Raw genomic sequence first — 27,020 nt, forward strand, 5'->3', positions numbered from 1 at the left:
GGAATGCCCCGCCTCACAGGTTTCTGGGTCCTACTCCGCGCGGTAACTCTTGCTTGCTGCTGTTTCTTTTGATTTTAGAGGCAACAGAAATGCCCAAACAGCTGAAACTTATTTGGCTGGAGGGCGGGGAGAGGAGTCAGGGCAACCAACACTTTTTGTCCCATTTCTTCAAAGGGAAACTCAAGTGTCCCTGCAAAATTTTGCAATAAAGCCATTAAGAGGAAAAAATGAAATAGAGTCCCATAGAAATGGTGTTTACTTATAAAAAGATTTAACCTAGAAGGCACGACATATTTTTCCTCCTTTTTTATTTCAATGTATTCCAGCAGGTTTATAAATACAACTTTTAGGGGCTCCTGGGTGGCTCAGTCGGTTGAGCGGCCGCCTTCGGCTCAAATCATAATCTCACAGTTTGTGGGTTCCAGCCCCGCATCGGGCTCTGTGCTGACAGCTTAGAGTCTGGAGCCTGCTTCTGATTCTGTGTCTCCCTCTCTCTCTGCTCCTCCCCCGCTCATGCTCTGTCTCTCTCTCTCTCCTTCAAAAATAAATAAAAACATTAAAAAAAATTTAATAAATACAACTTTTATCCTTCAGATTTTAGGCCTTCTTTTGCTCTCTTCAAAATGGGATTTAACCTGGAAGACACGACATATGTTTCCTCCTTTTTTATTTCAATGTATTCTACCAGGTTTATAAATATAACTTTTATCCTTCAGATTTTAGGCATTCTTTTGCTCTCTTCAACAATATAAGAGAGGAATAAGGTGTCATCTTCCTGAAAGCTTTTTATAACCACTCTTTTCTTTGTTTTAAGTATAATTGACATATACAGTCCTATTAGTTTCCAGTGTACATCAGTGATTTGATATTTTGGTATATTATGAAAAGGATCCCCACAGGAAGTCTAGTTGCTAGGTGTCCACATACTAAGTTACTATGATATTATTGACTAATTCCCTATGCTGTACTTCATATTCCTGAAATTTATTTTATAATTGAAACTTTGTGTCTATTTCCCTTCATTTATTTTGCCCATCCCTCTCCCTCCTCCCATATGACAACCACCAGTTTGTTCTCTGTATCTATAAGTCTGGGTCTCCATTGTTTGTTTCTTTTGTTTTTGAGACTCCACATATAAATGCAATCATATGGCATTTGTCTTTCTCTGACTTCACTTACCATAAAACCTTCTAGGTCCATCTATTTTGTTCTAAATGGTAACATTTCCTCCTTTTTTAATGGTGGAATAATATTCCACCATAAATATATTCAACGTTTATTGCAGTAGCAAGCATGGGGAGTGTTGAGAAATTTTTCCCAAGGCTGATGTTTTCAAACGTGTTCTTTTAGTGTTTATGCAAATGTGTAAGATTACAGTCATTAGAGAAGCCAGAAGTACCCAGGAGCATGTTTCTCCTGATTAAAAATATTGTCTAAAATTACTGGAAGCTTCATCCAATTATTCACATAATTTGAATATTACCCAATTCTCTCCTTTGGTCTGGTGTTCCAGAATCAACATATAAGAAAATTGTTTAAATTCTCTGACCATTTGGTTAATATAAAATTTAACTCTTGCTTATGATTATCTTTTTAGGTTCCAAAGACATTTAAAAGCTCAGCATAAGATCTGAATCTGTCACACTCAAACATACTTCCTAATAGATGACTCCCCAAGGGACAGATCAACTCATTAAGATGCAGTGTAGATCCAGTGTTTAAAAATCTGTGGGTAAAAATGTTTTAATTTCCTGATCCAGTGCATATTAAATAGTAACACAATACCTTAATTTATACCATGAAATATTGAGCCATAAAATACTGATTCTTCCCATGTGAAAATTAACTTCTGTAATTGAATTTCACTGGCATACATTCATATTTTTCAATAAAAACATTAAGCATAATACACATTCACAAGGAAAAGTACACTTTTTAAATCAATAGGATCTTGAAATAGTGTCTTTTTTCCTCCTTGCAGTCTTTCAAAGCCAGGAGAAAGATTCATAGAGCATTTAATTCTTGGGTTAGTTTCCTTGTGCTGAATGTCTCGTGTCTTGAATGCCTATGAACTGACAGCTCTTGCTGTGTTGGACTATGATTAGGAAAATAAAATCCATTTTATATAAATATTTTAGACAAAATAAAATAGTAAGAGAAATCTCATCATAACAGAGTTGAAGAGGGGCACCTGGGTGGCTCAGTTGGTTAAGTGTCCAACTTCAGCTCAGGTCATAATCTCACAGTTTGTTGGTTCAAGCTCCATGTTGGGCTCTGTGCTGACAGCTCAGCGCCTGGAGCCTGCTTCAGATTCTGTGTCTCCCTCTTTCTCTGCCCCTCCCCAACTTGTTCTCTGTCTCTTTCTCAGAAATCAATAAACATGTAAAAAAAAGTTCTAAAAAAAACAGAGAAAGAAAATCGCTAAGTACAAAGTGAAATTGTTGGGTTAAACGTGTATGTACGTGTATGTGTGTGTATATAGATTTATATTATATAGTTATTATATGATCATACTAATGTCATAGTACAATGGAGTTATAGTTATAAACTATGTTTATAATATAAAATAATATAATATTGTGATATACAAAAACAAATAAGTGATGTTATAAAGTTATATTATAAAATTATATTAATAATATAAAATTATATAGAATAAAACTATATATATGATTTTTGTTGAAATCAACTATTTCTCTGAAATATAACACAATACAAATTCTATCAATAAACCATCGGATTGAAATATTTGAGCAGAATCATATTAAAGAAATTATATACACTGAATGGGTAAGAACATGTGGCTCTATGGAAAGCTGGAATTCAGTGAGAAGTCACATGTTGGTTACACAGCTTCTTCATAGCTGTTTTCATCTCTTTATTTCTCAATGTGTAGATAAGGGGGTTCAAGAGAGGAGTAAAAATGGTATAAAATACAGATAAGAGCTTGTCCACAGAGAACCGACTGAAAGGCCACACATAAATGAAAATGCAGGGCCCAAAGAAGAGCAGGACTACCATGATATGTGCAGAGCAAGTAGAGAGTGCTTTGGATACCCCACCAGCAGCATGCTGTCGGACAGTGATGAGAATAACAGTGTAGGAGACCAAGAGGAGCACAAAACAGCTCATAGAGAGCAACCCACTGTCTGAGATCATGAGTATACCCAAGACATAGGTGTCCATGCAGGCAAGCTTGATCACAAGAGGAAGGTCACAGAAGAAGCTGTCCACTTCATTGGGGCCACAGTAAGGTAAATTCACAGTAAAGGCTACTTGGCTGATGGAGTGCACAAATCCAATGACCCATGAAACCAACACCAGTCCCATACAGGTTTTCCGACTCATCATGGTCATATAATGCAAAGGTTTGCATATAGCCACATATCTGTCATAGGCCATGGAAACCAGAAGTACCATCTCAGCCCCACCAATAAAGTGCAAGAAGAAGATCTGAGCCATACATCCTCCAAAGGAGATGAGCTTTTGATCACTAAGAAAGTCCCTGATCATCTTGGGGGTGGCAAATGAGGCTAGCCATATGTCCAAGAAGGATAGATTTCCCAGCAGGAAGTACATAGGGGAAGAGTGCAAGTGGGGGTCAGAAATTACAGTGACCACAATAATGAGGTTACCCAACACAGTGACCACATAGATCCCAGAGAAAAATATAAAGAAAAAATGTTGGAGATGCTGTGAAGTGCAGAGTCCATACAACACAAATTCTGACACCAAGGAATAATTCTGCAGTTCCATTATCTCAAGTTTCAGATTTTGTTCTGAACCTATATAAAGAAAAGAGATGGATATGAAAGGACCTGTCAACTATCAGGCACATGAAAGTGATCAACTAAATTTTATCAGAATATAATTTTAATTTGTAAGACATAACATAAAATAGAATACAGAGAAGATTAAAATGAAGTCCAACAGCAGAGTTTGCTTTTCTCCCATGTTCAGGCTGCTTGGAATCTTCCTTTTAAAAAAAAAAAAAACAACCCACTTTATTAAAATAAAATGCACCTACCTACCAAAATGCACCCATTTTAAGTGTAAAACTCAACGATTTTTAAACAAATTTACAAAGTTATGCAACCATTCCCATAATGCTTGTTTTGAAATCTTAACAATGTAGACTCCTTCCAGATTTCTCCTGGTAGTCATTGGACTATCTTCTTCTACTGTATTTGTTTGCTTATTCACAAGCTCACTCATTCAGACCATATCTATGTAACATTGACAGTTTCTCATTCTCACTTAATTCAGTTGTTAAAGCAATTAGCATAAAGAGAAACAAATCAATTAACCTAGGGTTTATATAGTTCCCTAATCTCTTTTAATCTCTTTTAATCCATTGGGTTTGGGATTAAAAATCCAATGATCCAATTCATTTGTAGATTTATTTTGTATAAATTGACTACTTATGATAGGATTTGGGGATGGCTTCAATGCAAAAGATGTTTTCCAAGACCTCTCAATAAGGACCAGAGCATAAAACTTATGCAATAATATCTTGGTGCGTAGCTTTTACAATATACATGAGTGGCTGATAAATTCAACATTTGATTAAAAATGTAGTTCTGAGTTTACATAAGAACTGAGATGGGATGAATAAGTCTAATCCATTTATCATGAGAAATGAACTGGCACCCCAATCTTCTCACTAGGAGGAAGATATAGTATAAAATGGTTTACAAAGACATTGAACAGAAGTCTTCATGGGTAATTTCACAAAAGATGTAGAATTGTCCTCGTTTGAGTTTTTTTTTTATGTTGGCCCTTTTTAAAATTGAAGGATATAACATGAAATAATAGTTAGTAATACTTCTACAGGGAACTAAAGTAACATATTCCATATCTGAAATATTCCAATGATGTAAACATGATATAGTGATAGAATTTAAAAATCTAGAGGAATTCATGGTTGTTATATCTCTTTTAGTCTACTCAAATAGCACCCATCTTGTCCAGGCTTTTGTCAGGATAATAGGAATTCAAATTCTTTAGTTCCAACTTGACATTTTCCAAATCAACTATTTTAAAAGATTTAATGGCAAAACTTTCTGTGAATAGGTACTACCTCTCTTTAGAAGGGGATTATAGGGGTACCTGAGTGGCTCAGTCTATTGAGTGTCTGACTCTTGATTTTGGTTGGTGTCATGGTCTCAGGGTCATGGGATCGAGACCTAAGTCAGGCTCCATCCTAACCATAGAGCCTGCTTAAAATTCTCTCTCTCTCTCTCTCTCTCTCTCTCTCTCTCTCTCTTTCTCTGCCCTTCTCCCTCACTTGGGCTATACTCTCCCTCTAAAAAAAAAAAGGAGAAGAGGTGGAGGACAAGAAGGAAGAAGGAGAAGTAGAAGAAGAAGAAAAAAAGAAGAAGAAGAAGAAGCAGGAAGAGGGGGCAGAGGAGGATGAGGAAATTATAAATCTGAAGTTAAAGACCACTGTGGACATAATGGCTATAATCACAATTCAGGATCTGTTCACAAGTTTAGTTAGATGACCCTGACACTATCCTAGCATACATATTACTGGGTTTAATTTAGTTTTTTCTAGAGATTAAGTGAATGAAAAGTTGAAATAATCAAAAGGAAAACTCAGGAAACAAAAATTTTTTTTAAATATTTAACTTTCTATTGAATTAAAGATGCTCTAAAATTAGATATTGGTGATAATTGCACTCTGTATATATACTAAAAACCATTGACTTGTACACTTAAAATAAGTAAACTCTATGGTATGTAAATTATATACCAATAAAGCTCTTTTAAAAATGTAAGTTAAAAGAAGCAGAATAAATGAACTTAAGTAGGGCTCTGATTTCAGAGAACTCTTTGTGATTTACAACGGCATTTTAAACATTATTCAATGAATGTTAAATTTGTAATCAGAAACAATTACGGTTGATTTTGCATATTTATAAATGCTACTTAAAAAACAAATACAGCACCTGGGTGGCTCAGTCAGTTGAGATTCTGACTCTTGATTTCAGTTCAGGTCATGATCCCAGGATCATAGGTTTGAGCCCCATGTTGAACTCTACACTGTGCACGGAGCTTGCTTAAGATTCTCTCTTCCTCTGCCCTTCTCCCCCGACTTGTGCTCGCTTGCTCTGTCTCTCTCTCTCTCAAATGAAAAAAAATAAAATAAAACAATAACAAAATTTGATTTTAACTGACAAGTTAATTTATTTCCTCCAATGATTTTTATGTAAAAATACAACACAATAAATTAGTCTCTGGCTAACTTGTATATTCAGACACATATTCACTAAATATCTATCAAAGGCTGTTTACTAACCTGGAGTTAAGATGCTCACTGCTGATGCTGCAGATCCCTCAATTTGTATTTCAAATCTACTATGTTTGAATGGAACTTTTGAAAACATGTGTTTTTTGTTTGTTTGTTTTCTGTAGAGGATTTAATAATCTCTTTCTCCTATTCCTGGAAAGTAATTCAGGAAAAGCATCACTTTAAGAAGCTAGAGAACTTCATATGTGAATCTTCTTTTAACTTTAGATATAAATATCTATCTCTTCTTTCCCTCAAGCTAAGAATCCCTTAAAGATGGGACATTGATGGCCAATTACCATAATGGAGCTTGGGGAATAAACTATCTTCAAGTAGAAATTTGTGCTAATAAATCATGTTCATTTCCCCAAGTGACAAAAAAGAAAGATTTTAAAGATGTCAAATTCTATAAACACATTTGCAATTATTTAATGTATACTTATCCAGTTAATAGACTGAAAATGTGCTTTTCCTTTAGATGACAAAATTAACAACATACGTTTTATTTTAACTTTTTTAACATTTTTTCATCTTTTGAGAGACACAGTGCAAGTGGAGTAGGGGCAGAGAGAAAGGGAGACACAGAATCTGAAGCAAGCTGCAGGCTCTAAGCTGTCAACACAGAGCCCAACACGGGCTCGAACTCACAAACTGTGAGATCATGACCTGAGCTGAAGTCAGCTGCTTAACCAACTGAGCCACCCAGGTGCCCCAACAGCATACCTTTAAAAAAATATATTGAAAATATGCCAACCTTGTATGTTTTTTTTTAATGTAACTTTGATAATGCAAAATACTTTGGAGCATCAGATTTGTATGTGCCAAAATATTTCTCCAGATTCGTATGGTCATGTATAATGAAATTTCCTAGTGTCTGGGTTACTTTGTACATTATTTATGATTGTTATCCCACTTACCTCCCTGAATCATTTTGAAGTTAATTCAAAATTCTTTTGCTAATGGCCATACATCAATTGCAAATATCCTAGAACGTTCTGGTGAATGATCATCATGTTTGCAACTATTCACATTACCTTCAATTCCATATTAGGTGTTTGAGCACAACCCAGTTTAGAAGGGATGTCAGTGCCAAATCAGTATCTGGGTATAATAAGATGTTTCATGTTCTAAACTGGCTTTAGATTATTGTGTTTCACTATAAAGGAATCACAAAACCTTTCTTAAGTTTCTCTTTCTCTATTTAAAACACACAATAATTGCTGAAGAAAAATTGTAGAACTAACTTCTATGCATCAATGTCATTTGTTTTTGATATTCAGTCATTATGCAGGTACAAATATGCTATGTAAAGCCAAGAATTATGGAGAAGCTTATGACAAATAACAAGTGAATGTTTGATTTGAAGGTAGAGTAAGATTTCCTAAACATGATGATTAATTTTATGTGTCAATTTGGGGAAGTGTTTTTGGATGAAATTAACATAGAAATTCCTGAACTCTGAGTAAAATAGATTCCCCTTCACAAGGTGGGTGGGACTTATACAATCATTTGGAGACCTGACTAGAACAAAAAGACTGGCCTTCCCAAGCAAGAAAGAATTCTCCAGTAGACTGTCTTTGGATTTCATCTGCATCACCAATTCTCCTGGGACTCCAGGCTTCTAGTCTACAGTATAGATTCTGGACTTGCCAGCCTCTGAAAAACACATGAACCATTCCTTGTAATAAATATCTCCCCACCCCCATCTCTGTCTCTCTCTCTCTCTCTGTGTGTCTCTCTCTCTCTCTCTCTCTCTCTCTCTCTCTCTCTCTCTTTCTCTTTCTTGAAAACCTTAACTGATATGCTAACTATAAATTCAGTAATAGAAGAATTCAGAAAGCAAAATAACAATATACAAAAATATGTAAAATTAAAAAAAATCCTTTGTATTAGAGGAAGTGTCACTTATATCCAACTACAAACTAGTTAACTCTATTTCCAATCTTGTGACCCCCAAAGTCACTACATAGTGTTGTGTAGACTTTAACTGCTCAAGATGTACTGGGGGGCCAAGGTCTGTGGGGACTAATATCTAGCCTGTGCCCCACCCATCCAACAAACAATATATCCTGACCAGGCCTTTGGAAGTACTTTGGAAGTTCTTTTTTCCTAACCCACACAAAGCTCCATGTGGCTACATTAGCCCTGATGACAAAGTCCTAATACCCTTGACACAGAAAAAGTATTTATAAATCAATAAGTGAGGGAAACCTGAAGAGGAAAATGAGGAAAGAATTCAAAAAAAATTATTTTTTAAAAGGAAGAGAACTAATAGTCCAATAAACATTAAAAAGTTGACCTCAATAACCAAAAATAACAAGAGATACTTGTATTCACATATCAATTTGTAATAAATATATCAAACTCATGGTCAGGTCTGATGAAAATGGATAATGTAGTAATAAAAGTAACAATACAAATTTAAATGCCTGACATCTACTGAGGGCTTACTCTATGCCAGCACTATGTTGATTTTTTCAATTAATCTTCACAAAATTCTAATGAGAGAAACACTATCATTCCCAGTTTACAAATGAGGACACTGAAGCTAACATGTTTGGACGCACACACTGTCAGCTGCAGAGTCGTTGCTCTAACCCAGGCACAGAATCCATATTCTTAAACTGTGGAATGCTGCCTCCCCACTCCTAATAGGATTGTACGTCAGTAATGAATATTAACTTATACGGTAGCTAACTAGAATTTAAATAAAAACTTCAAACAACAAATAAACAAAAAGAATGTCAGTACAACTTTCAGATAGCCACTTTGGAAATATAAGTCAAGTTCCTTGAAAAATGCCAATAGACCTTGACCTAGGCATTTCTATAGTAAAAGATGTGTATTACAGAGTTGTGGATTAATATGTTAAAAATTATAACAATTTAATTTTGCCACAATACTTAATATCAATTAAAGTAGATCAGTGTATAGAAGGTAATGACAAGAAAAATAACATTTTCAATACATATTTCAATATGTTAAGAAAGGATGATGGTGTTTTGTTTAAAAAAAAAAAAAAGGATGCCACACTACACATGTAGTGTTCATTTGTAGAATGCATTGGTGAATGAAACTGATAAAAATTGCTTCCCTTACAGTACTTACATTCTCACAGAAAACACAGACACATAAACACAAACAAAATAGTAATTTACAATAAATGTAAGGGAAAAAATCAAGCAGGTTGAGAGATAGTGGAAATGCCAGAGTTTTGGGGCACATGGGTGGCTCAGGTAAGCGTCCGACTTTGGCTCAGGTCTTGATCTCGTGGTTTGTGAGTTCCAGCCCCACATCAGGCTCTGTGCTGATAGCTTGGAGCCTGGAGCCTACTTCGGATTCTGTGTCTCCCTCTCTTTCTGCCCCTCCCCTGCTCATGCTCTGTCTCTCTCTGTCTCTCAAAAATAAATAAGTGTTTAAAAAAAAAAAAAAAAAAAAAGAAATGCCAGAGTTTTAATTTTAAATAGGATGTTGAGAATAGGCTTCATTGCAAACGTGACTTTTGACCAAAGACTTAAAAGAGGTGATGGGATCCTCCAGGAGTACATCTAGATGCGGAAAGTGAAACAGAGAAAACAGCCAGTGAAGAGGCACTTAGGTGGCTGCCGCCGACAATGTTCAAACAATTCCCGTGACTAAAGTGGAAGGAAGTACAGAGTTGTTGGGACGGTAAACAATTGTGGGTGGTGCCCACATCCTGTAGCTCCCTGTAAGACATATGCTATATATTAATTAATTAATTAATTAAGACATTAGATGGTCCCCATATCCTTTTATAGGTTCTGCTGAGAACAAATATAACATTTGCATTCATTTGTCACATAATGAGAAATGTTATTAAGGCATTTTTTTGACAAACATTTAATTCTTACTGTACGACAAATTTTTCTAGGCATTATGATTGAGTGGTGTTTTACTTTTGGGTAATCTCAAACACTTTCAAGATTTTGGGATATTTCTATAGGACATTTTTGCTCTACCACATTGTATATCCGTGCCAAGTTTTCTCTGAAGGCACACATTCAGGAGAGTAAAACAAATTCTTTTTAATAATTAAAACGAACCCCAAAGCACAAGGAAATGACAAAGGGTCTGCCTTAGTGGGTGCTGAGATCTCATTTCAGTGGAGAATTGCTATCTCTAGTACCTCAGAGCTAGAATGCACCCCAGATGTTGTCTTGACCAACAGCACAGCCTTCCTATCCACCTCCACTTAAAGACACCAAGAACAGGGTTTTGAAACAGCTTTGTGATTAAACATGAGATTTGTAGACTGGCTCTACTCCTGACTTGCTGTGTGATCTTTGGAAATCGCTCAACCTCTCTGTGTTTCATTTTCAGTGTGCCAGATGTTAGTCTAGGCACTGGGGACACTAGCAAGTTCCCCACCAAGACTATGATTAGTGTTGTAACTACTTGGGGGACTTTCTGGCAGATTTGAGAGCACAGGGTGGCTGAGAGGATGGCCAGCTTACCTCCAGATTGTTTCAAACCCTCTTTTCCCCGTCAAGTTTTTAAAAACACATTGCTCTCCTCTCATGTATATAAGCCATCCCTAGGCTCAACAGGGCAGGGCAGTTTTGGGAATGATCCCCTGCTTTCTCCTTGGGCTGCCCTTCTGATAATAAAGCTCTCTTTGATCAAAACCAATGTCTCAGACATTGACTAACTATGCATCAGGCACACTGACAAGTTTGAGTTCCTTAAGAAATTTGGTGAGCCAGCCAGGAGCCTTGTGCCCCAAGCAGGCCAGCCCTGGCCAGAGGGGTGACCTCATGGGAATTTCCCACAGCTGCTTGGATTGCCATTGAATCCAAGGAAATTCCCCCGGCTGCCCCAGAGACCTACACTGGCCTCTTCTCAAGGCCAAGCCTCAACTGAAGCAAAGACATATTCCATGGGCTCTGGGAGAGCTTCTGTTGTTGAAGAGTGTGCTTGTGTGTGTGCAATCAGCAACTGCATTTCCTCTCATTTGCTTTCGGTTCTTTTTAGAAATCTTTCCAAAGAAGACCTTTAAAGAGGGACCCTCACATTTTGCAAGATGGAATAGTTGTACAGCCATCCTTAATTGCTTTTGTTGATGGATCATTTGCTTTTGTTTTTCTCCCACAGTGCTAAAATACTGTTAGTTCTGTCTGTCTGCCTTATCTGTATTATGGGGAACACCAGTTCAATCCAGAATGTAGTGATTTGGGTTGCACTATGCAAACTGGTCTTCTTTTAGCTATGCTTCTATGAATCAAAAGAAAACAATCATATTCTTTTGTAATGTATCTTGGCCACAATACAATTGGAAATGTTCTTTTGCAAAACCAGGAATACTGCCCCTGAAACAATGCAAAGTCCTTTAACCTCTCTGGGAACTACTTATCTAAATCATTTTGCATCCCTGAGACTGAAAGTAAAAAAAGGAAAGAAAAAGGACTTTTAAAAGTACAAATGACTGAAAAAACACCCTTGCTCAAAATCAATCCCACAATTTCCATAAGGTTATTTGCCAAGAAAAAATACAAATCTTTATTTAAAATTTCTTATTTTTGCCTGTCTTATATGGTGTTGTCTACCTCTGGATGATATTACTAAAATTAATGACAAAAGAGCTCTATTTAGTTAGAAACAAGCACTTTTAAGAATGGGACATCCTTACAAGCAAAGATGGAAACTAATTCAAATTCTTCTCAGGTTCATATGATCTGGCATAACCTATGATAAATGAAAGCTTGAGTTTGCTGGTTTAATTAAAATAAGCATGTCTTTTGGAGTCACAGTTTTGATTACTCTTATCTGAATGTTTGCTTTTCCAGATTTAAGAAACAATTTTCTCTTAAGAGATCTATGACTTACAGAAACTTGATATTCTTTTGTGAACACATTGATCTTTTCTCCCTACCTGAACCCTCCAGAATTCAGAAACTCTCAGTAAGTATTCTTTCTTTCATGGCAATTGTAGTTATTTCCATAAGTTCAGTAAGAATCTTTCATGTAACAGAACATCATTGGAAACACTGGTTATTTTACTAAGACTTTGACTGGAATGTCACAGTTGAGAGAGGCACATATAAACTCAGATATGACCAGCTTTAAGAAACTAAGGTTGACTTCAGGTGCCAATGAAGCCCTTGGAAATGTTATCCTGGTCCCTTGCTTGCAGACTCCCGGGACCCGTACCAGGACAGTAAAGAATGTCACTTGCTGGCAGGTATAGGAACCTCAGGATATTTTAGGGACCTCGAGAAGAAAGGAAACAACCCACATCTACAGGTATTGCAGAGAAAAATAATGATAAGTACTTGGCTTGGCTTCTGGCCTCAAAAGACTATTAAAGGTTAATCTGAAATTCCTTATGAAACAATCTAACAAAGCAGATTTAAAAGAACCTATATAGCCAATCACTATTCTTGCTGTGCTTATGTGAATAATTAGGCCAGGTTTGTTAAAATTGGATTTATTTTGCAGCAAATTAGACTTCATTTGGCTACCTTCAATAAAAAGGAGGGTAAATTTGGAGAGAAAAATTATATTTCAATAACACACTTTGGTGGATGTTAAATTCTAATTATGATTAATTGTCTTTGCATGTGTGCAGTTTGCCTACACAGCTGGGCTAGATCCTATATTCCTCTGCTTTCTTTGAACATCTATGACTCTCCCAACTAAGGTTTCCCATTTCCTCCCATTCTTTTAACTTGAAACAAGCCCATGAGTTTCGTCGACCAGATTCAAACAATACTACCAAACAGAGGCATTAGAGGCACCAGAGACACTGCAACCAAATCAATATGTAAACTCAAGAGTACTCCTGAGACTTCAAAATTACCTAGAATGTATCCTGATAGGATTAAAAAACAGAGGTACCTCAACAAAAGAATCTAAATAAGGTTTGGGTTGCCTAGTGCCTCAGTCAGTTGACCACCCGACTTGATTTTGACTGACGTCATGATCTCAAGGTTCATGGGATCAAGCCTCATGTCAGGCTCTCTGTGCTGAGTGCAGGGAACATGCCTGTGATTCTCTCCCTCTCTCTCTCTCTCTGCTCCTCCCCCACTTGTGCGCTTCCTCTCTCTCTCTCTCTCTCTTTCTCTCTCTCTGTCAAAATAAATAAACTTAAAAAAAATTTTTAAGGGGTGCTTGGGTTGCTCAGTCGGTTGACCATCTGACTTGACTTTGGCTCAGGTCGTGATCTCACCATTCATGAGTTAAAGCCCCGTGTCAGGCTCTGCACTGACAGCACAAGGCATGCTTGGGATTTTCTCTCTCTTCTTCTCTCTCTGCCCCTCCCCCATCTCCCTATCTCAAAATAAATAAATAACCTTTAAAAATTTTTTAAATAAGGTTCAATAAGTTAATCAGCTGCCTGTAGAAGACGCTTCATCTTTTCCTGAATGAATCCATCAAGCATATTGTCAGTATGCTGACATCTTCCCTGAACACCTGAAAATTTAAAAGTGATACATATGACTTTTATTAGCCAAAGTGTCCCAGATAGTCAAAGGAAATTACAAAAAATAGTGGTAGTTTTAGAGAGGGCTATTTGGGCATCGGTGGGGATTGCTTTTAAGGTTTCTAGTAACTGGGACCAAGTCCAGGAAACAGAGAAGCAAACAAACTAAAGTAATGAGACAGCATGCTACTTTGCTAGCTGTGGCCACCTGAGGAAAGTCTCCCGAGAAACAGTCACAGTGAAAACCGAGGTCCAAGACCTGTGCCCAGACACTGGAGAACGTCTTCGAAGACAGGTTTCCCTTTTCCACTCCCTTGGCTATTGCTCTTTGCCCCTCAGCAGCAGGAAGCAGCCAGAGCGGTCATTGTCCCTATTCTCCAAGATGGAAGAACTATAAAATAAGAGTGGGGATTTGAGGCAGGTGCTTGGTTCCTGGACCCGTTTTGAAGGCCTAAGGGGAACTATAGTTCTATTAGTTGCATTATTAACTTAGGTCCCGCATTCTGTTTGCTCTCTACATAACCATCGTTTATGAATCTCTTAACCTCATTCCAATCAATCATTAACTTGGCCTTTGTCTTTTTTACCTTTATTCCCTGTTTATCCACTGATTCTAGAAACCTAATGGGGCTGGAGAGTAGCATTGGTGTTGATGTTTCTGATCATACCAGGTCCCAAAAGGCTCCTCACTGACCAGAAGAATGCTTACCCCCAGTTTGTTTCAAGGACCCCCCTCCCAACAAGTTTTTAAGAAACTCATGACCCTCCTCTCATGTATATAAGCTGTCTCTAGGGTCAACAGGTCAAGGCAGCTTTGGGAATAATCTCCTGACTTCTCCTTGGGCTGCCTTCTCCCATCCAAGTACTAACCAGGCCCGACTCTGCTTAGCTTCCGAGATGGGCTGCCTTCTCATAATAAATGTTTCTTTGTTTCAAAACGAGTGTCTCAGACTTTGGCTTCCTGGACATTGGGTGAATGGACAAGTTTGATTTTCCAAGGACAGAAATGTAAATCATTTCGCTTTTTTCAATCAACACTATTTGTAAATTTTATCCTCTTTATTATATGCAGTCATTTTCAAAACCCAATACCTGTGAACAAGTGAGTCTCTTTTTTTTTTTTTCCACTTAATTTTAGTTAATTAACATACAGTGCAATATTGGTCTCAGGAGCAGAATTCAGTCATTCACCACTTACATACAACACCCAGTGCTCATCACAACAAGTGCCCTCCTTAATACCCATCACCCATCTAGCCCATCCCCCACTCACCTTCCTCTGTCAACCCTCAGTTTGTTCTCTGTCATTAAGAGTCTCTTACGATTTGTTTCCCTCTCATCTCTTCCCGTCCCTTCCCATGTGTTCATTTGTTTTGCTTCTTAAATTCCATGAGTGAAATCATTAGGTATCTTTCTCTGACTGGCTTTTTTTGTTTAGCATAATACATTCTAGCTCTATCTACTAATGCAAACTGGTGCAATCATTATGGAAAACAGTATGGAGGTTCCTCAAAAAAACTAAAACTACCCTACTATCCAACAATTGCACTATTAGGTATTTACCAATAGGATACAAAAATACAGCTCTGAAGGGGTACATGCAACCTCAATGTTTATAGCAGCATTATCAACAATAGCCAAACTAAGGACAGAGCCCAAATGTCCATCAACTGGTGAATGGATAAGAAAATATGGTATATATGTGGAAATGGAAAGTTACTCAGCCACCAAAAAGAATGAAATATTGCCATTTGAAAGTAAATCTTACAGTTGAAAGTTTCTATATCACTTTTCTTTGACTTGAGCATATAAGAGCAATAAATTAACCTTTGCCTTATTTGTCCATGGAGTCAGCTTCCCAGCCCTCTATTATTTTAAACAATTTCTGAATTTGGGGAAGAGGTAATTTATTAATGTATTTCCAGAATTTGGCTAACACTAGTAGAGGCAACATAGAAAATTATAAAGAGGTGCATGGCTTCTAAAAACAGACTGAGTTGAAATCTGTTCTGTTTTCTTCTAGCTATGGACAGTTAGGTAAGTTGTAAAAGTCTTCTGCCTCAGTCCTCTCATACATAAAATGGGAATGAAAACAGCACCTGGCCCATAAGACTGAGATAGTCAAAGACTTCACCAGACAGCCTAATTATTTACTTCATTATTTTTTCAAATACTGTCGTTTAGATACAGACTGAAGAATTGCTTTAGGCCACTCTCTCTTTAGTAGCCTCAAATGAGTCTTACTTTCCTTTAGACACATCAACCTATCTGACCAATTATGCTCAAAGTAAAATCATATGGCAGAACAACTCTGAGCAAAGTGTTCTAGCCTTGCAGACTAAAATGATGACAAGTAGTATATATTTTTAGCTCCTCTTGCAGTTTGGAAGGATCATCCACACTTTAGGGAGGTTAAAGATTTAGCTTTGTAAATCTATGGTAGGCAATAGATTTAAAAATCATGAACAATGTTTTTGACATATAGATAATTTTTTGGTCCTAGTCTGCCTTACCTTTTTCAGAATATTCTAATTCCTCATGGTGACTTAATATGTTATGATGTCCCCTAGAATTCTGGACTTACCTGACGGGTACTAGCAGACAGAAAACCCTTCAAGTAACATTAAAATCTGTCTGAGAAAATGGCTATTTTGGGTAATGGTGAGATGGTAATCAACTTTACTGCCTCTTTGAAAGGTATAAGCTGCATATAGATTGCCTACTGGAGGATTGGAAAGACTCCAGACCATTCTTATAAATCCTCCTTCCTAATTCTTGGTTTTCGTTAAAGGTAGGAAGAGAAACAGGTGATTTCAGCCACTAGGTGGCAGTGAAGCTTCTTGTAAACTTCTTCCTGTTTTTATTGAGCTGTGCGCACCAAACTCTAGATTCATTTCTTCTACAATTAAAAAAGATTTATTTATACCCACTGGAAATGTTGACAATAGCCTGAAATTAGTAAATTTTTCTATGTCAAATAGGCGAAGTGCAAATGTTAGTTTTTATCATCCCAAATATGTTATTTTATAAAAATGTATAACATTTTCATCATATTGTATACACATATTAAAATCAGTAGTTCTCCATACATATCTCAGAACATTTATGACATATATATATGTATATATATAGTGTTCATTGGAATTCAAGAAAAATTTCAGAAAAAGTATTAAGTCTTAGAATGTCATGAGCTAAAATATGAAATAAGATATTAGAAAATAATAGGAAAACATAAGATTATCATAGTTGAAACATTATATTCTAAGCCCAAGAAAATCGACTAAAAATGTCAATTATTTAGTGTTCAGGTAGGTGGCTAATTTCAAGTAAATATATATATAAAACTATATATATATATATATGTATATATATATATATATACACACATAACTATATAAAACTACACATTTTCTTCATTACAGAATTATCAAAAAGTGACAGTTAAAAATGACCTTGGGGCACCTGGGTGGCTCAGTCGGTTGAGCATTTGACTCTTGATTTTGGCTCAGTCCATGATCTCACGGTTGGTGGGATCAAGCCCTACATCCGGCTCTGCACTGACAGCGTGGAGCCTGCTTGGGATTTTCTCTATCCATCTGTCTCTGCCCTTACCCCCTTCTCTCTTTCTCTCTTAAAATAAACATTTTTGGTGGGGTGCCTGGGTGGCTCAGTCGGTTGAGTGTCTGACTTCAGCTCAGGTCATGATCTCACAGTCCATGAGTTCGAGCCCCACATCGGGCTCTGTGCTGTCAGTTCGGAGCCTGGAGCCTGCTTCAGATTCTGTGTCTCCCTCTCTTTCTGCCCGTCCCCCACTCACGCTCTGTCTCTATCAAAAAATGAATAAACATTAAAAATTTTTTTAAATAAACATTTTTTAAAATGACCTCATAAACATTAAAATAAAATAATTCGTAACATTAATATTTTCAGTATTTAATGAAGAAAGTTATAAAACTTTACTGGGAGATACAAAAGAAGGCCTTAAAAGTACAGAAATAAACCATGTGTAGGATTAAAAAGACCAATATTGTCAATATCATATTTTTCCCTAAATCAATGTATAAGATTAACACAATTATAATTACTAAGTATTCATGTCATTTGATAAAATCATTCTAGTTCATACTAATAAATAACTGAACTGGTTTCAAGACAATTTGAGGAAGGATAGCAATGAGGATACTTATTTAATAGATATTAAAATGTACCATAGATTTATAATAATTAAAACAACTTGCTCTGGAAGGAATCTCAAAGGCATTATGTTGAATGAAAGAAGTCATGCTTAAAAGGCTACTTACTGTGCACAAACTAAAGGGCAACCTATGGAATGGGAGAAGATATTTGCAAATGACATATTGGATAAAGTTAGTAACCAAAATATATAAAGAATTTCTACAACTCAACACCAGAAAAGCTAATGATCCAATTACAAAATGGGCAGAAGACATGAATAGACATTTTTCCAAAGAAGCCCTGCATATGGCTAACAGACACAGGAAAAGATGTTCAACATCACTCATCAACACGGAAATGCAAATCAAAACTGCAACGTGATACCACCTCACACCTGTCAGAACGACTAAAATCAATAGTACAGGAAATATTAGGTGCTGGTGAGGATGCAGAGAAAGGGGAACCATTCCTCTTGCACTGTTGGTGGGAATGTAAACTGGTGCAGCCACTCTGGAAGACAACATGGAAGTTCCTTAAGCAGTTAAAAATAGAACTACCTTAGGATCCAGCAATCAATCATACTACTAGGTATTTACCCAAAGGATACAAAAACACTATTTCAAAGGTAAAGATACACCCCAATGTTTACAGCAGCGTTATTTATGATAGCCAAATTATGGAAATAGCCCAAATGTCCATCAACTGGTGAAGGATAAAGAAGAAGTGTTAGATATATACAATGGAATATTATTCAGCCATAAAAAAGAATGGAATCTTGACATTTGCAATGACATGGATAGAGTGAGAGTATTTTGCTAAGTAAAATAAATTAGAGAAAGACAAATGCTATATGATTTCACTCATGTGTAAAATTTAGGAACAAAACAAATGAGCAAAGGGAAAAAAAGAGAGAGGCAAACCAAGAAACAGACTCCTATCTATAGAGAATAAACTGATGGTTACCAAGGGAGAGGTGGGGGGATGGATCAAATAGGTGATGGGGATTAAGGAGTGCACTTGTGCTGAACAAGTGTTGTATCAAAACGTTGAATCACTATATTGTACACTTGAATTTAATATTATACTGTATGTTAACTGACTAGAATTTAAATAAAAACTTAGAAACAACAATAACAAAAGAGTATTTACAGCCACAAATGTCCTCCTTGCCCAGCTCAGTGGATGGCTGCCATGTCTATTCTCACCCCAGCAGAAATCTGGGGTTTTATTCTGTGCAGAAGTCTCTGATCTGCAGGACACCAGGAACATACCTTAATCCTAACCTTACTTTAACCTTAACCTTAAACTTAACCTTACCCTTAACCTTACCCTTAAACTTAACCTTAAACTTAACCTTAAACTTAACCTTACCCTTAACTTTAAACCTAACGATTACCTGAATGATAACTCCCCCAAGCCCCTAATCCCCAACACTAAACCTAACCCTAACCTAACCCTCTGGAGAAATCTCTGAACTGCAGGATACCAGGAACATACTGTCACCCTGGTCCTAATCCTGACCCTAACTCTAACCACATATCTGGAGGGAAAAAAATGACATGGTGTATACATACAATGGAATATCACTCAGCCATAAAAAATAATGAAATTGTGCCATTTGCAAGGATGTGGGTGGAGCTAGAGAGTATTATGCTAAGAGAAATAAATCAGTCAGAGGAAGACAAACACCATCTGATTTCACTCATACGTGAAATTAAAGAAGCGAAACAAACAAGCATGGGGGAAAAAAGAGGCAAACTAAGAAATAGACTCTGAACTATGGAGAACAAACTGATGGTTACCAGAGGGGAGGTAGGTGGGAGGATGGATTAAATAGGTGATGGGGATTAAGGAGGGCACTTGTGATGAGCACAAGGTATTGTGTGGAAGTGTTGGGTCACCATATTGTACACCTGAAACTAATATTATGCTATATGCTAACTAACTGGAAATAAAACAAAAACATTTTATTTTTTTTTTTTTTTAATTTTTTTTCCCAACGTTTATTTATTTTTGGGACAGAGAGAGACAGAGCATGAACGGGGGAGGGGCAGAGAGAGAGGGAGACACAGAATCGGAAACAGGCTCCAGGCTCCGAGCCATGAGCCCAGAGCCTGACGCGGTGCTGGAACTCATGGACTGCGAGATTGTGACCTGGCTGAAGTCAGACGCGTAACCGACTGCTCCACCCAGGCGCCCCAACAAAAACATTTTAAAAAGGCCATTTACTATATGAGTTCACTTACATGACAGTCTAGAAAAGGCAACCTAGGTACAAAAAAACAGATCCTATTATCAGAGCCAGAAGTTAGGAGAGAAGAATAGACCACAAAGGGGCACAGGGGAATTTGAGGGTTGAGGACATTTTCCTATAACCTCATTGTGTCGTTACATGGCTATGCATTTGTCAAAACTCACAAAATTGTATACTAAAGACAGTGATTTTTTTCTTCTATTTGTAAACCGTATTTAAAAACAAAAAAGCTTGATACTGGTACAAAGAATTGATTATAGACTTTTCAGGGGTATCAATCACCCCTACCCCATGTAGGCCCCATGAATCAATTTATCAGCGGACTCAGAAAAAAAGAAGAGACAAATATTGGTGTTATTACTGAAAAATTTGTTTTGGACTTACAACCATGTACCATAGTACTGTTCATGCCACAGCAGAACTGCAAATTTAGTTCACTCTTTCCATCCATGGGCTGTAAACTTTCTGAAACCCTAGATGAGCCTTCTGGCACACTGTGCTCACAACATATGTGAAGGATGGTTGGAGGCACTGTGTCTGGGGCACTCAGTAATAAAGTTAATACACATTAAGTAGGGATTATGTACTAAATGTACTTTTCCAGCACCAAAGAGCAGTTACCCAGGCACTCAGCTAAATAGCAATGTGAGGCATCATCTGTGTGCATTTTCCACGTACAGATTCCCAACAAAAACTACAAGTATAATAGCAACACTAATAATGTATTTTGTAAAGATTAAAAACACACTCGGGTGCCAGGGTGGCTCAGTCTGTTAAGCATCTAACTCCTGATTTCTACCAAGGTCATGATCTCAAAGTTCGTGATTTTGAGTCCGGAGTTAGACTCTGAACTGACATTGTGGAACCTCTTGGGATTCTCTCTCTTTCTCTCTCTGCCTTTTCCCCACTCATTCCCTTTCTCTCTCTCTCTGTCTTAAAATACATAAATAAACTTTAAAAACATGCCAAAATTATAAAAGAAATGTATAAAGAAGTTTTTATAGATAGAGAAGCTAAGTAGATAATTTATTCATTTTTTCAAATTTGCATTAGAAACAGTAGTGAAGAGAAGATTTTTTTTAAGTTCATTTATTTATTTTGAGAGAGAGAGAAAGGAGAGAGCATGAGTGGGGGAGGAGCAGAGAGGGAGAAAACGAGACTCCCAAGCAGACTCTGCACTATCAGCAAAAAGCCCAAAGTAGGGCTCCATCTCACAAACAGTGAGATTACGACCTGAGCCGAAATCAAGAATCAGACCCTTAACCCACTGAGCAACCCAGGTGCCCCAGTGAACAGAGGATTTAAATGCATGTCTTCCAGAATGGAGATGTCATGCTTTAACCATTGATGATGACAGAAGAGGGGTTTCCTATCTAACAATTACATCTACTGTTTCCTTATACAGAACTTGAAATACATTAAAAGTTTATTCCTTAATAATGTCCACAACAAAAGATTGCCTCTTTGGAAGCATCATCTACAAAGTGGGTTTTGAATTTATATGTCGAGTTCTTATCTTCTTAATGGCTGCTTTTACTTCTTGATTCCTTAATGTATAAATAATAGGATTTAAGAGAGGTGTGAAAATTGTATAAAACACAGAAAGAATTTTATCTACAGAGTATCTGCTGAAGGGCCATACATAGATAAAGACACATGGGGCAAAGAAGAGAGTCACAACCGTGATGTGTGCCGAGAGAGTGGAGAAGGCCTTGGCGGAACCACTAGCAGCACGGTGCCTGACCGAGTGTATGATGACCGTGTAGGAGACAAGCAAGAGGAGGAAGCAGACCAGGGACAGGAGGCCACTGTCAGCAATGACCAGCAGTTGTAGCATGTAGGTATCCTTGCAGGCGAGTTTGATCACAAGGGGAAGGTCACAGAAGAAGCTGTCCACCACGTTGGGACCGCAGAAGGGCAAATTCAACATGAAAGCCATTTGACTAGATGAGTGCACAAATCCAACTGTGTAGGAGGATAGCAGCAGCCCACCAAGCACTCGGGGGTTCATGATGGACATGTAATGGAGGGGTTTGCATATGGCAACGTACCTGTCTATTGCCATGGCTACAAGCAACATCATCTCACTCCCACCTAGGAGGTGCATGAAGAACATCTGAGAATAACATCCCCACCAAGAGATGGTCTTCTGCTTTCGGAGGAAATCCACAATCATCTTAGGGGTAGCAAAAGAAGCCAGGATCATATCAATACAGGAGAGGTTGATAAGCAGAAAATACATTGGTGTGTGAAGGCGTGAGTCAAAGGTCACGGTGACCAAGATGAGGAGGTTTCCTAACACAATCCCAGCATAGACCATAGAGAATCCTAGGAAGAATAAAATCTGAAGATTCTGAGATTTGGAAAGTCCCAGCAAAATGAACTCAGACACCACTGAATGGTTCACCCTTTCCATGTTATCAGCTTTATGTCATCATAATCAAAATGAGTAAGAATTGTGGGCAGAAAAGTTGTGTTTACACAAAGGATGGTTCATGTTGTTGTCTAATTTTAATACTCAGACAGGTGAACTTAAAGCACCTCCCACTTTTGGGAAATTTTATTGGTCAGTGATATTATAAATGGCCCAGAGCAGCATTCCAAACAGTAAGAAGAATTCAGACTATACATTTCTGAAAGACAAAAATAAAAACAGCACATGAAATCACAATCATATAGACTGTGAACTTGGATTCCAAAGCCTCAATACGACACCTAGCTGAGTTACTCATTGGGCAACATATGACGAGTATCTCCTTTTGAGGGTTATGTTTCCTCGTCAGTAAACAAACAAACAAAAAATCAAACTCCATTATATTGAATGCCTCTTTGTGCTATAAAGATCTCAATAAATAAGATAAGGATCATGGTGGGTTCCACATTCACAGAATATTATTGAGTTTCTTAACCTGGAAATGATAAATGTAGAAAATATAGCAAGGATTCTAGAGACCCATACTTTGAAAGAGATTCTGGTAAAGAACAATTAATTAATGTCTTAAATTAAGTCTTCCTTATTAGTTTTTAGGTCCTGAAGAAAAGCACATCTTCTCTTTCCTGCTCCATTCTTGCATGAATCCCTCACAGCTTATGCTAATACCAGCGATGGTCACTGCACATTAGTAGAGTCAAACCATGAATTTACATATGTATACATAATATATATATGGCAAATATAATTCATTCACTCAAAATTTAACATTATTCACCTCAAATGCCTCTTCTGTAATTTTAAGCAGGATATACCAAGGATGTAGAAAGTCCCCAGCCAAATGGAACTGAATTTATTTTCTTTTCAGTGTGTATTCGTTCATTCATTTGTTTAGTGCTATACAGAGGACCACTGGTTAGCTTGTGCGTGTTTACTTATCACAGCTTCAAAACGATAAAATGAGGTAATTGAGATAACTGACTGATGTGGGTAATAGAAATACCATTCTTTCAACACAGTCATCTAAATTTATACCATAGCTTTCCCATCAGCCCATCCTTATAACAACACTGGTTTTGTTGGCTTTGTTCTTAAAAAAATATTTTCAACCATAATAGTTCCTCGTTATCTAGGTTCTTAAAAAGCTCCTGCAGTAATTAAAGCCTTCCTTTTGTGCCATTGTTTTTTACCAGAGCGGGGAAAATACTTTCATAGGAAAGTGCCTCATGTGAATCCCAGGAATAGCCTTGCATCTCCTTTTCCCATATTGCCATCAATTTCCTGCAATTTATGCTCCCAATCATCAGAAACAGAAGGAAGAAGCATCATAATGCTGTACACTCTGTTTCTCTGAGGCAATCCCATGGGTACATTTATCCAACTGGGGATGTATTTTTCCTACATAGACATATCCTCTGGCCAAGTTCTTACTCTGAGAAACTTGGATTGACACAAATTTGGTACTAAGCCACATTAAGTACATAAAGTTATTTCCATGTTTAGAAAAGTTGTATCTTCTTTCAGTTTTATGGGTAATATTTAAAATATCCACACTACGCTTTTTGAAATCTCATTTTTAAAACTGCATTTGAGGAGAACAGGATAGACTTCAAATATACATGAAATAGTTTATACACATTCTTGCATATTACTAATATTTATTGAAGGAGTGAATGAATGAATAAAACATATATGAATATTCAGGATCTACATTAAAATCAGTGTTAAAGCAAAATCCATGTAAATTAGGAATTTTAAGCATATTTACTTTTAAATGTCAAATTGGATGTTGAAGCATTTTTAAACAGAAACAGAATAACCATTCCAATAAAATTGTTAGAAGTACGTATTTTTCCCTAATTTATTTTTGAAAAGGATCAAAGTAGCTTATGTGAATGGAAAAGAAAACATGGTACACAGAGCAGCAGGATATAACAATCTATTTCCTGGGTAAACAATCTATTTCCTGGATATCCTCTGAGAATAGTAATATACACATTAGTACAGTGTGTGTGTGTGTGTGTTCTTTGTGTGTTGTGGGCACTAGTATATGTTTACATTTATATGCTTTTTATTAAAACCATAGTGTTCAATGCTATTTATTGAAAGAATAGTGTTCACATGTATAGTTATTTTCCTTGGGTTTATCAATACATTAAAAATACATTTCTAAGAGCACATGAAAATCCAAATCATTTTATGGCTATATAAAATTGCATTTTATTGATGATGCATAATGTAATTACCCCACAAATATAGTTTACTTTTAGGAATTGAACATTACTCATAAGAATTCTGTTTTCATCCTATCAGTGTCTCCTTAAAAAAACAACAATTACCTAACTCCCTTATCAATACCCAAGTTCACCTAGTCCTTCACAATCAGCCTCTCATGTACTCTAAATATCCAGTATTGTTTTCTTATAGTGCCAAAATACAACTTCTGTTTTGGTAAAAAAACAAATTTGTGGTTTTCTGTATTCCCCGTCCATTTCTTTTTTCTATCCGTACATGTTTTCTTCTTTTTGGGTAGACAAATCCTGTCCATATAGCCATATCCTTCAGGACACCTTGAGGCCTCTCTTTTATAAAACCCATACCAATTTCCAGTGTATTTACGGTCCATTTCATGTGCTCTACCATTTACTTATTCACTAGGTATACCATGTGCATTAGGTGTAAATATTCTGAAATTGAAGGAACACTAGAATAAGAGCTATGGAAATTTGTTCTAACCCAAGGTCTCTCATTTTTGGTGTTGTGATTCTTCTTTCCCCAGATCACTTTTAAGCTCCTTGAAAATAGATCAATTATTCTTATATTCTCCATAATAGATGTTACAAGGGTCATCAATAGAGATGTTGATGAAGTGAGTGAAAGCTGACAGATATTTAAAGAGAAAAACTTTGGAATAATGCATTAGTGATAACTGTAGAAAAGATAGGTTTATTCAAAGTCAAAGAATTTTTCTACTTTTTATGTTTTTTTCTGCTTTGATAGTGTAACTTGCACCAATCTGTAATATTTGTTTAAAGCACATTTTTACATATTAGTTTTTACTCTAAACCATAGACATAGACACACATGCATACACATTCTCCCACACACTCCCTACAAGTGTAGAAGAGGCAAGGGGTGACAGAGTAAAAAGAAAAATTTTATGTTTTCAAGGGAATCATTTTGATTATCTGCCCAGCATCCCCCCTTCCCATAGAAACAAAGTTCTTTAGCTTTCTTCTTACTGTAAACAACTTTCAAACTGTTCTAAAATGGCTGAGGAGAAAGATATATCAACAGCATTTTATAAAAAACAAATGAAATCAACATTTGATTCTTAATTCTAAGACACAGACTCACCGTGCAGAAAATATAGTTGAGCTGAGTATTAGAAGTAGAAATTTAATCACAGATCACAGGCATCATATTACGAAGAAAAAAGACAAATTGTGATTGATCTACAAGTTGCTTGATCTACAGAGCACAATCTGTCAAACTACTTGAGAATATATGAGTAATTTATTCCATTAAAATGAATGTTTAAAAAGTTTTGTAATCTTAACACAGAAGAATATGAAATAAAATCTATTATGGCTTAGTTTTGCCAAAAGTCATATTCTTGTCCACATGATACTAGTCATCTGAGCTGATATTTGTTGTTTGTTTGCTTAACAGAACAGGATAAATTGAAGTGTTAGGTGTAGTAGGTTTATAAGCACAGGGAATAACACATTTCTTTGGAAAAAAGAAAAAAAGCAAAGATTTCATTCAGCTACCTACTTCTTGAGGCGTCACCATTTGGCATGGATTGGAAATGCTCTCAAATGTATATTAGTAATGATATGGACATTATGAAGTTTGATATGAAAATTCTTTAATAAATGGAAAATAGTATCACTTGAAGTATATCAAAGTGTACTCAATTATTTAATTTGCCCCATACTGTCACACTTATAAGGAAAATATGCTGTATTTGTATGACAACTAGAATGATAATGCCTTCTAGAATTCTCTAATGTTATAATGGTGTTCACCTAAAAAACTTTTCACATTTGACTCTACCTATGAACAACGGGATTGAAACTCAGTATCTAGAAATGGTTCTATATTTTTTAATGTATGTTAAAGCTTCCCCTACAACTTACCAGTTTTACAGTGTTTCAGAGCATTACTTGAGTCAGACACATTGAAACCTGGAGAGGTTCTCTTTCCAAAAATAATAGTATTTCCCTAAAATAATGACAAATGTTAATATTTTCTCTATTTTCTCCATAAAGAGTCATATATATTGAGAGGGTAGTAATATAGATGTGATGTATTTTGAGACCTAACAATACCCAACTGATGAAAATACCAATGGGAATTATTAAAGATGCCATGTTGTTTCCCCTGAATGACAACAGAGAAAACTTTTTATGGCATTGCACAC

The 27,020-nt window shown here is 36.5% G+C and overlaps 2 protein-coding genes across 2 annotated transcripts; both read right to left on the reverse strand.

Annotated features, from left to right (window-relative positions):
* Positions 1 to 2,823: 2,823 nt before the first annotated feature.
* Positions 2,824 to 3,783, reverse strand: LOC121021762 (olfactory receptor 4K14). The gene has a single exon (XM_040462391.1). It carries the CDS (start codon positions 3,754 to 3,756, stop codon positions 2,824 to 2,826), a length of 933 nt encoding a protein of 310 aa, XP_040318325.1. The 5' UTR covers positions 3,757 to 3,783.
* A 17,857-nt stretch (positions 3,784 to 21,640) lies between these two features.
* On the reverse strand, positions 21,641 to 23,959 carry LOC121021763 (olfactory receptor 4K13-like). The gene is made up of 3 exons (XM_040462393.1): positions 23,846 to 23,959; positions 23,123 to 23,160; positions 21,641 to 22,571 (listed from the first exon to the last, which is right to left on the reverse strand). The coding sequence occupies exons 1-3, from the start codon at positions 23,957 to 23,959 to the stop codon at positions 21,641 to 21,643; spliced, it is 1,083 nt and encodes a 360-aa protein (XP_040318327.1).
* Positions 23,960 to 27,020: the final 3,061 nt, after the last annotated feature.

Source organism: Herpailurus yagouaroundi, unplaced genomic scaffold (assembly GCF_014898765.1).
Source record: "Herpailurus yagouaroundi ecotype Mexico unplaced genomic scaffold, PumYag 315, whole genome shotgun sequence".
NCBI classification, from domain to species: Eukaryota; Metazoa; Chordata; class Mammalia; order Carnivora; family Felidae; genus Herpailurus; species Herpailurus yagouaroundi.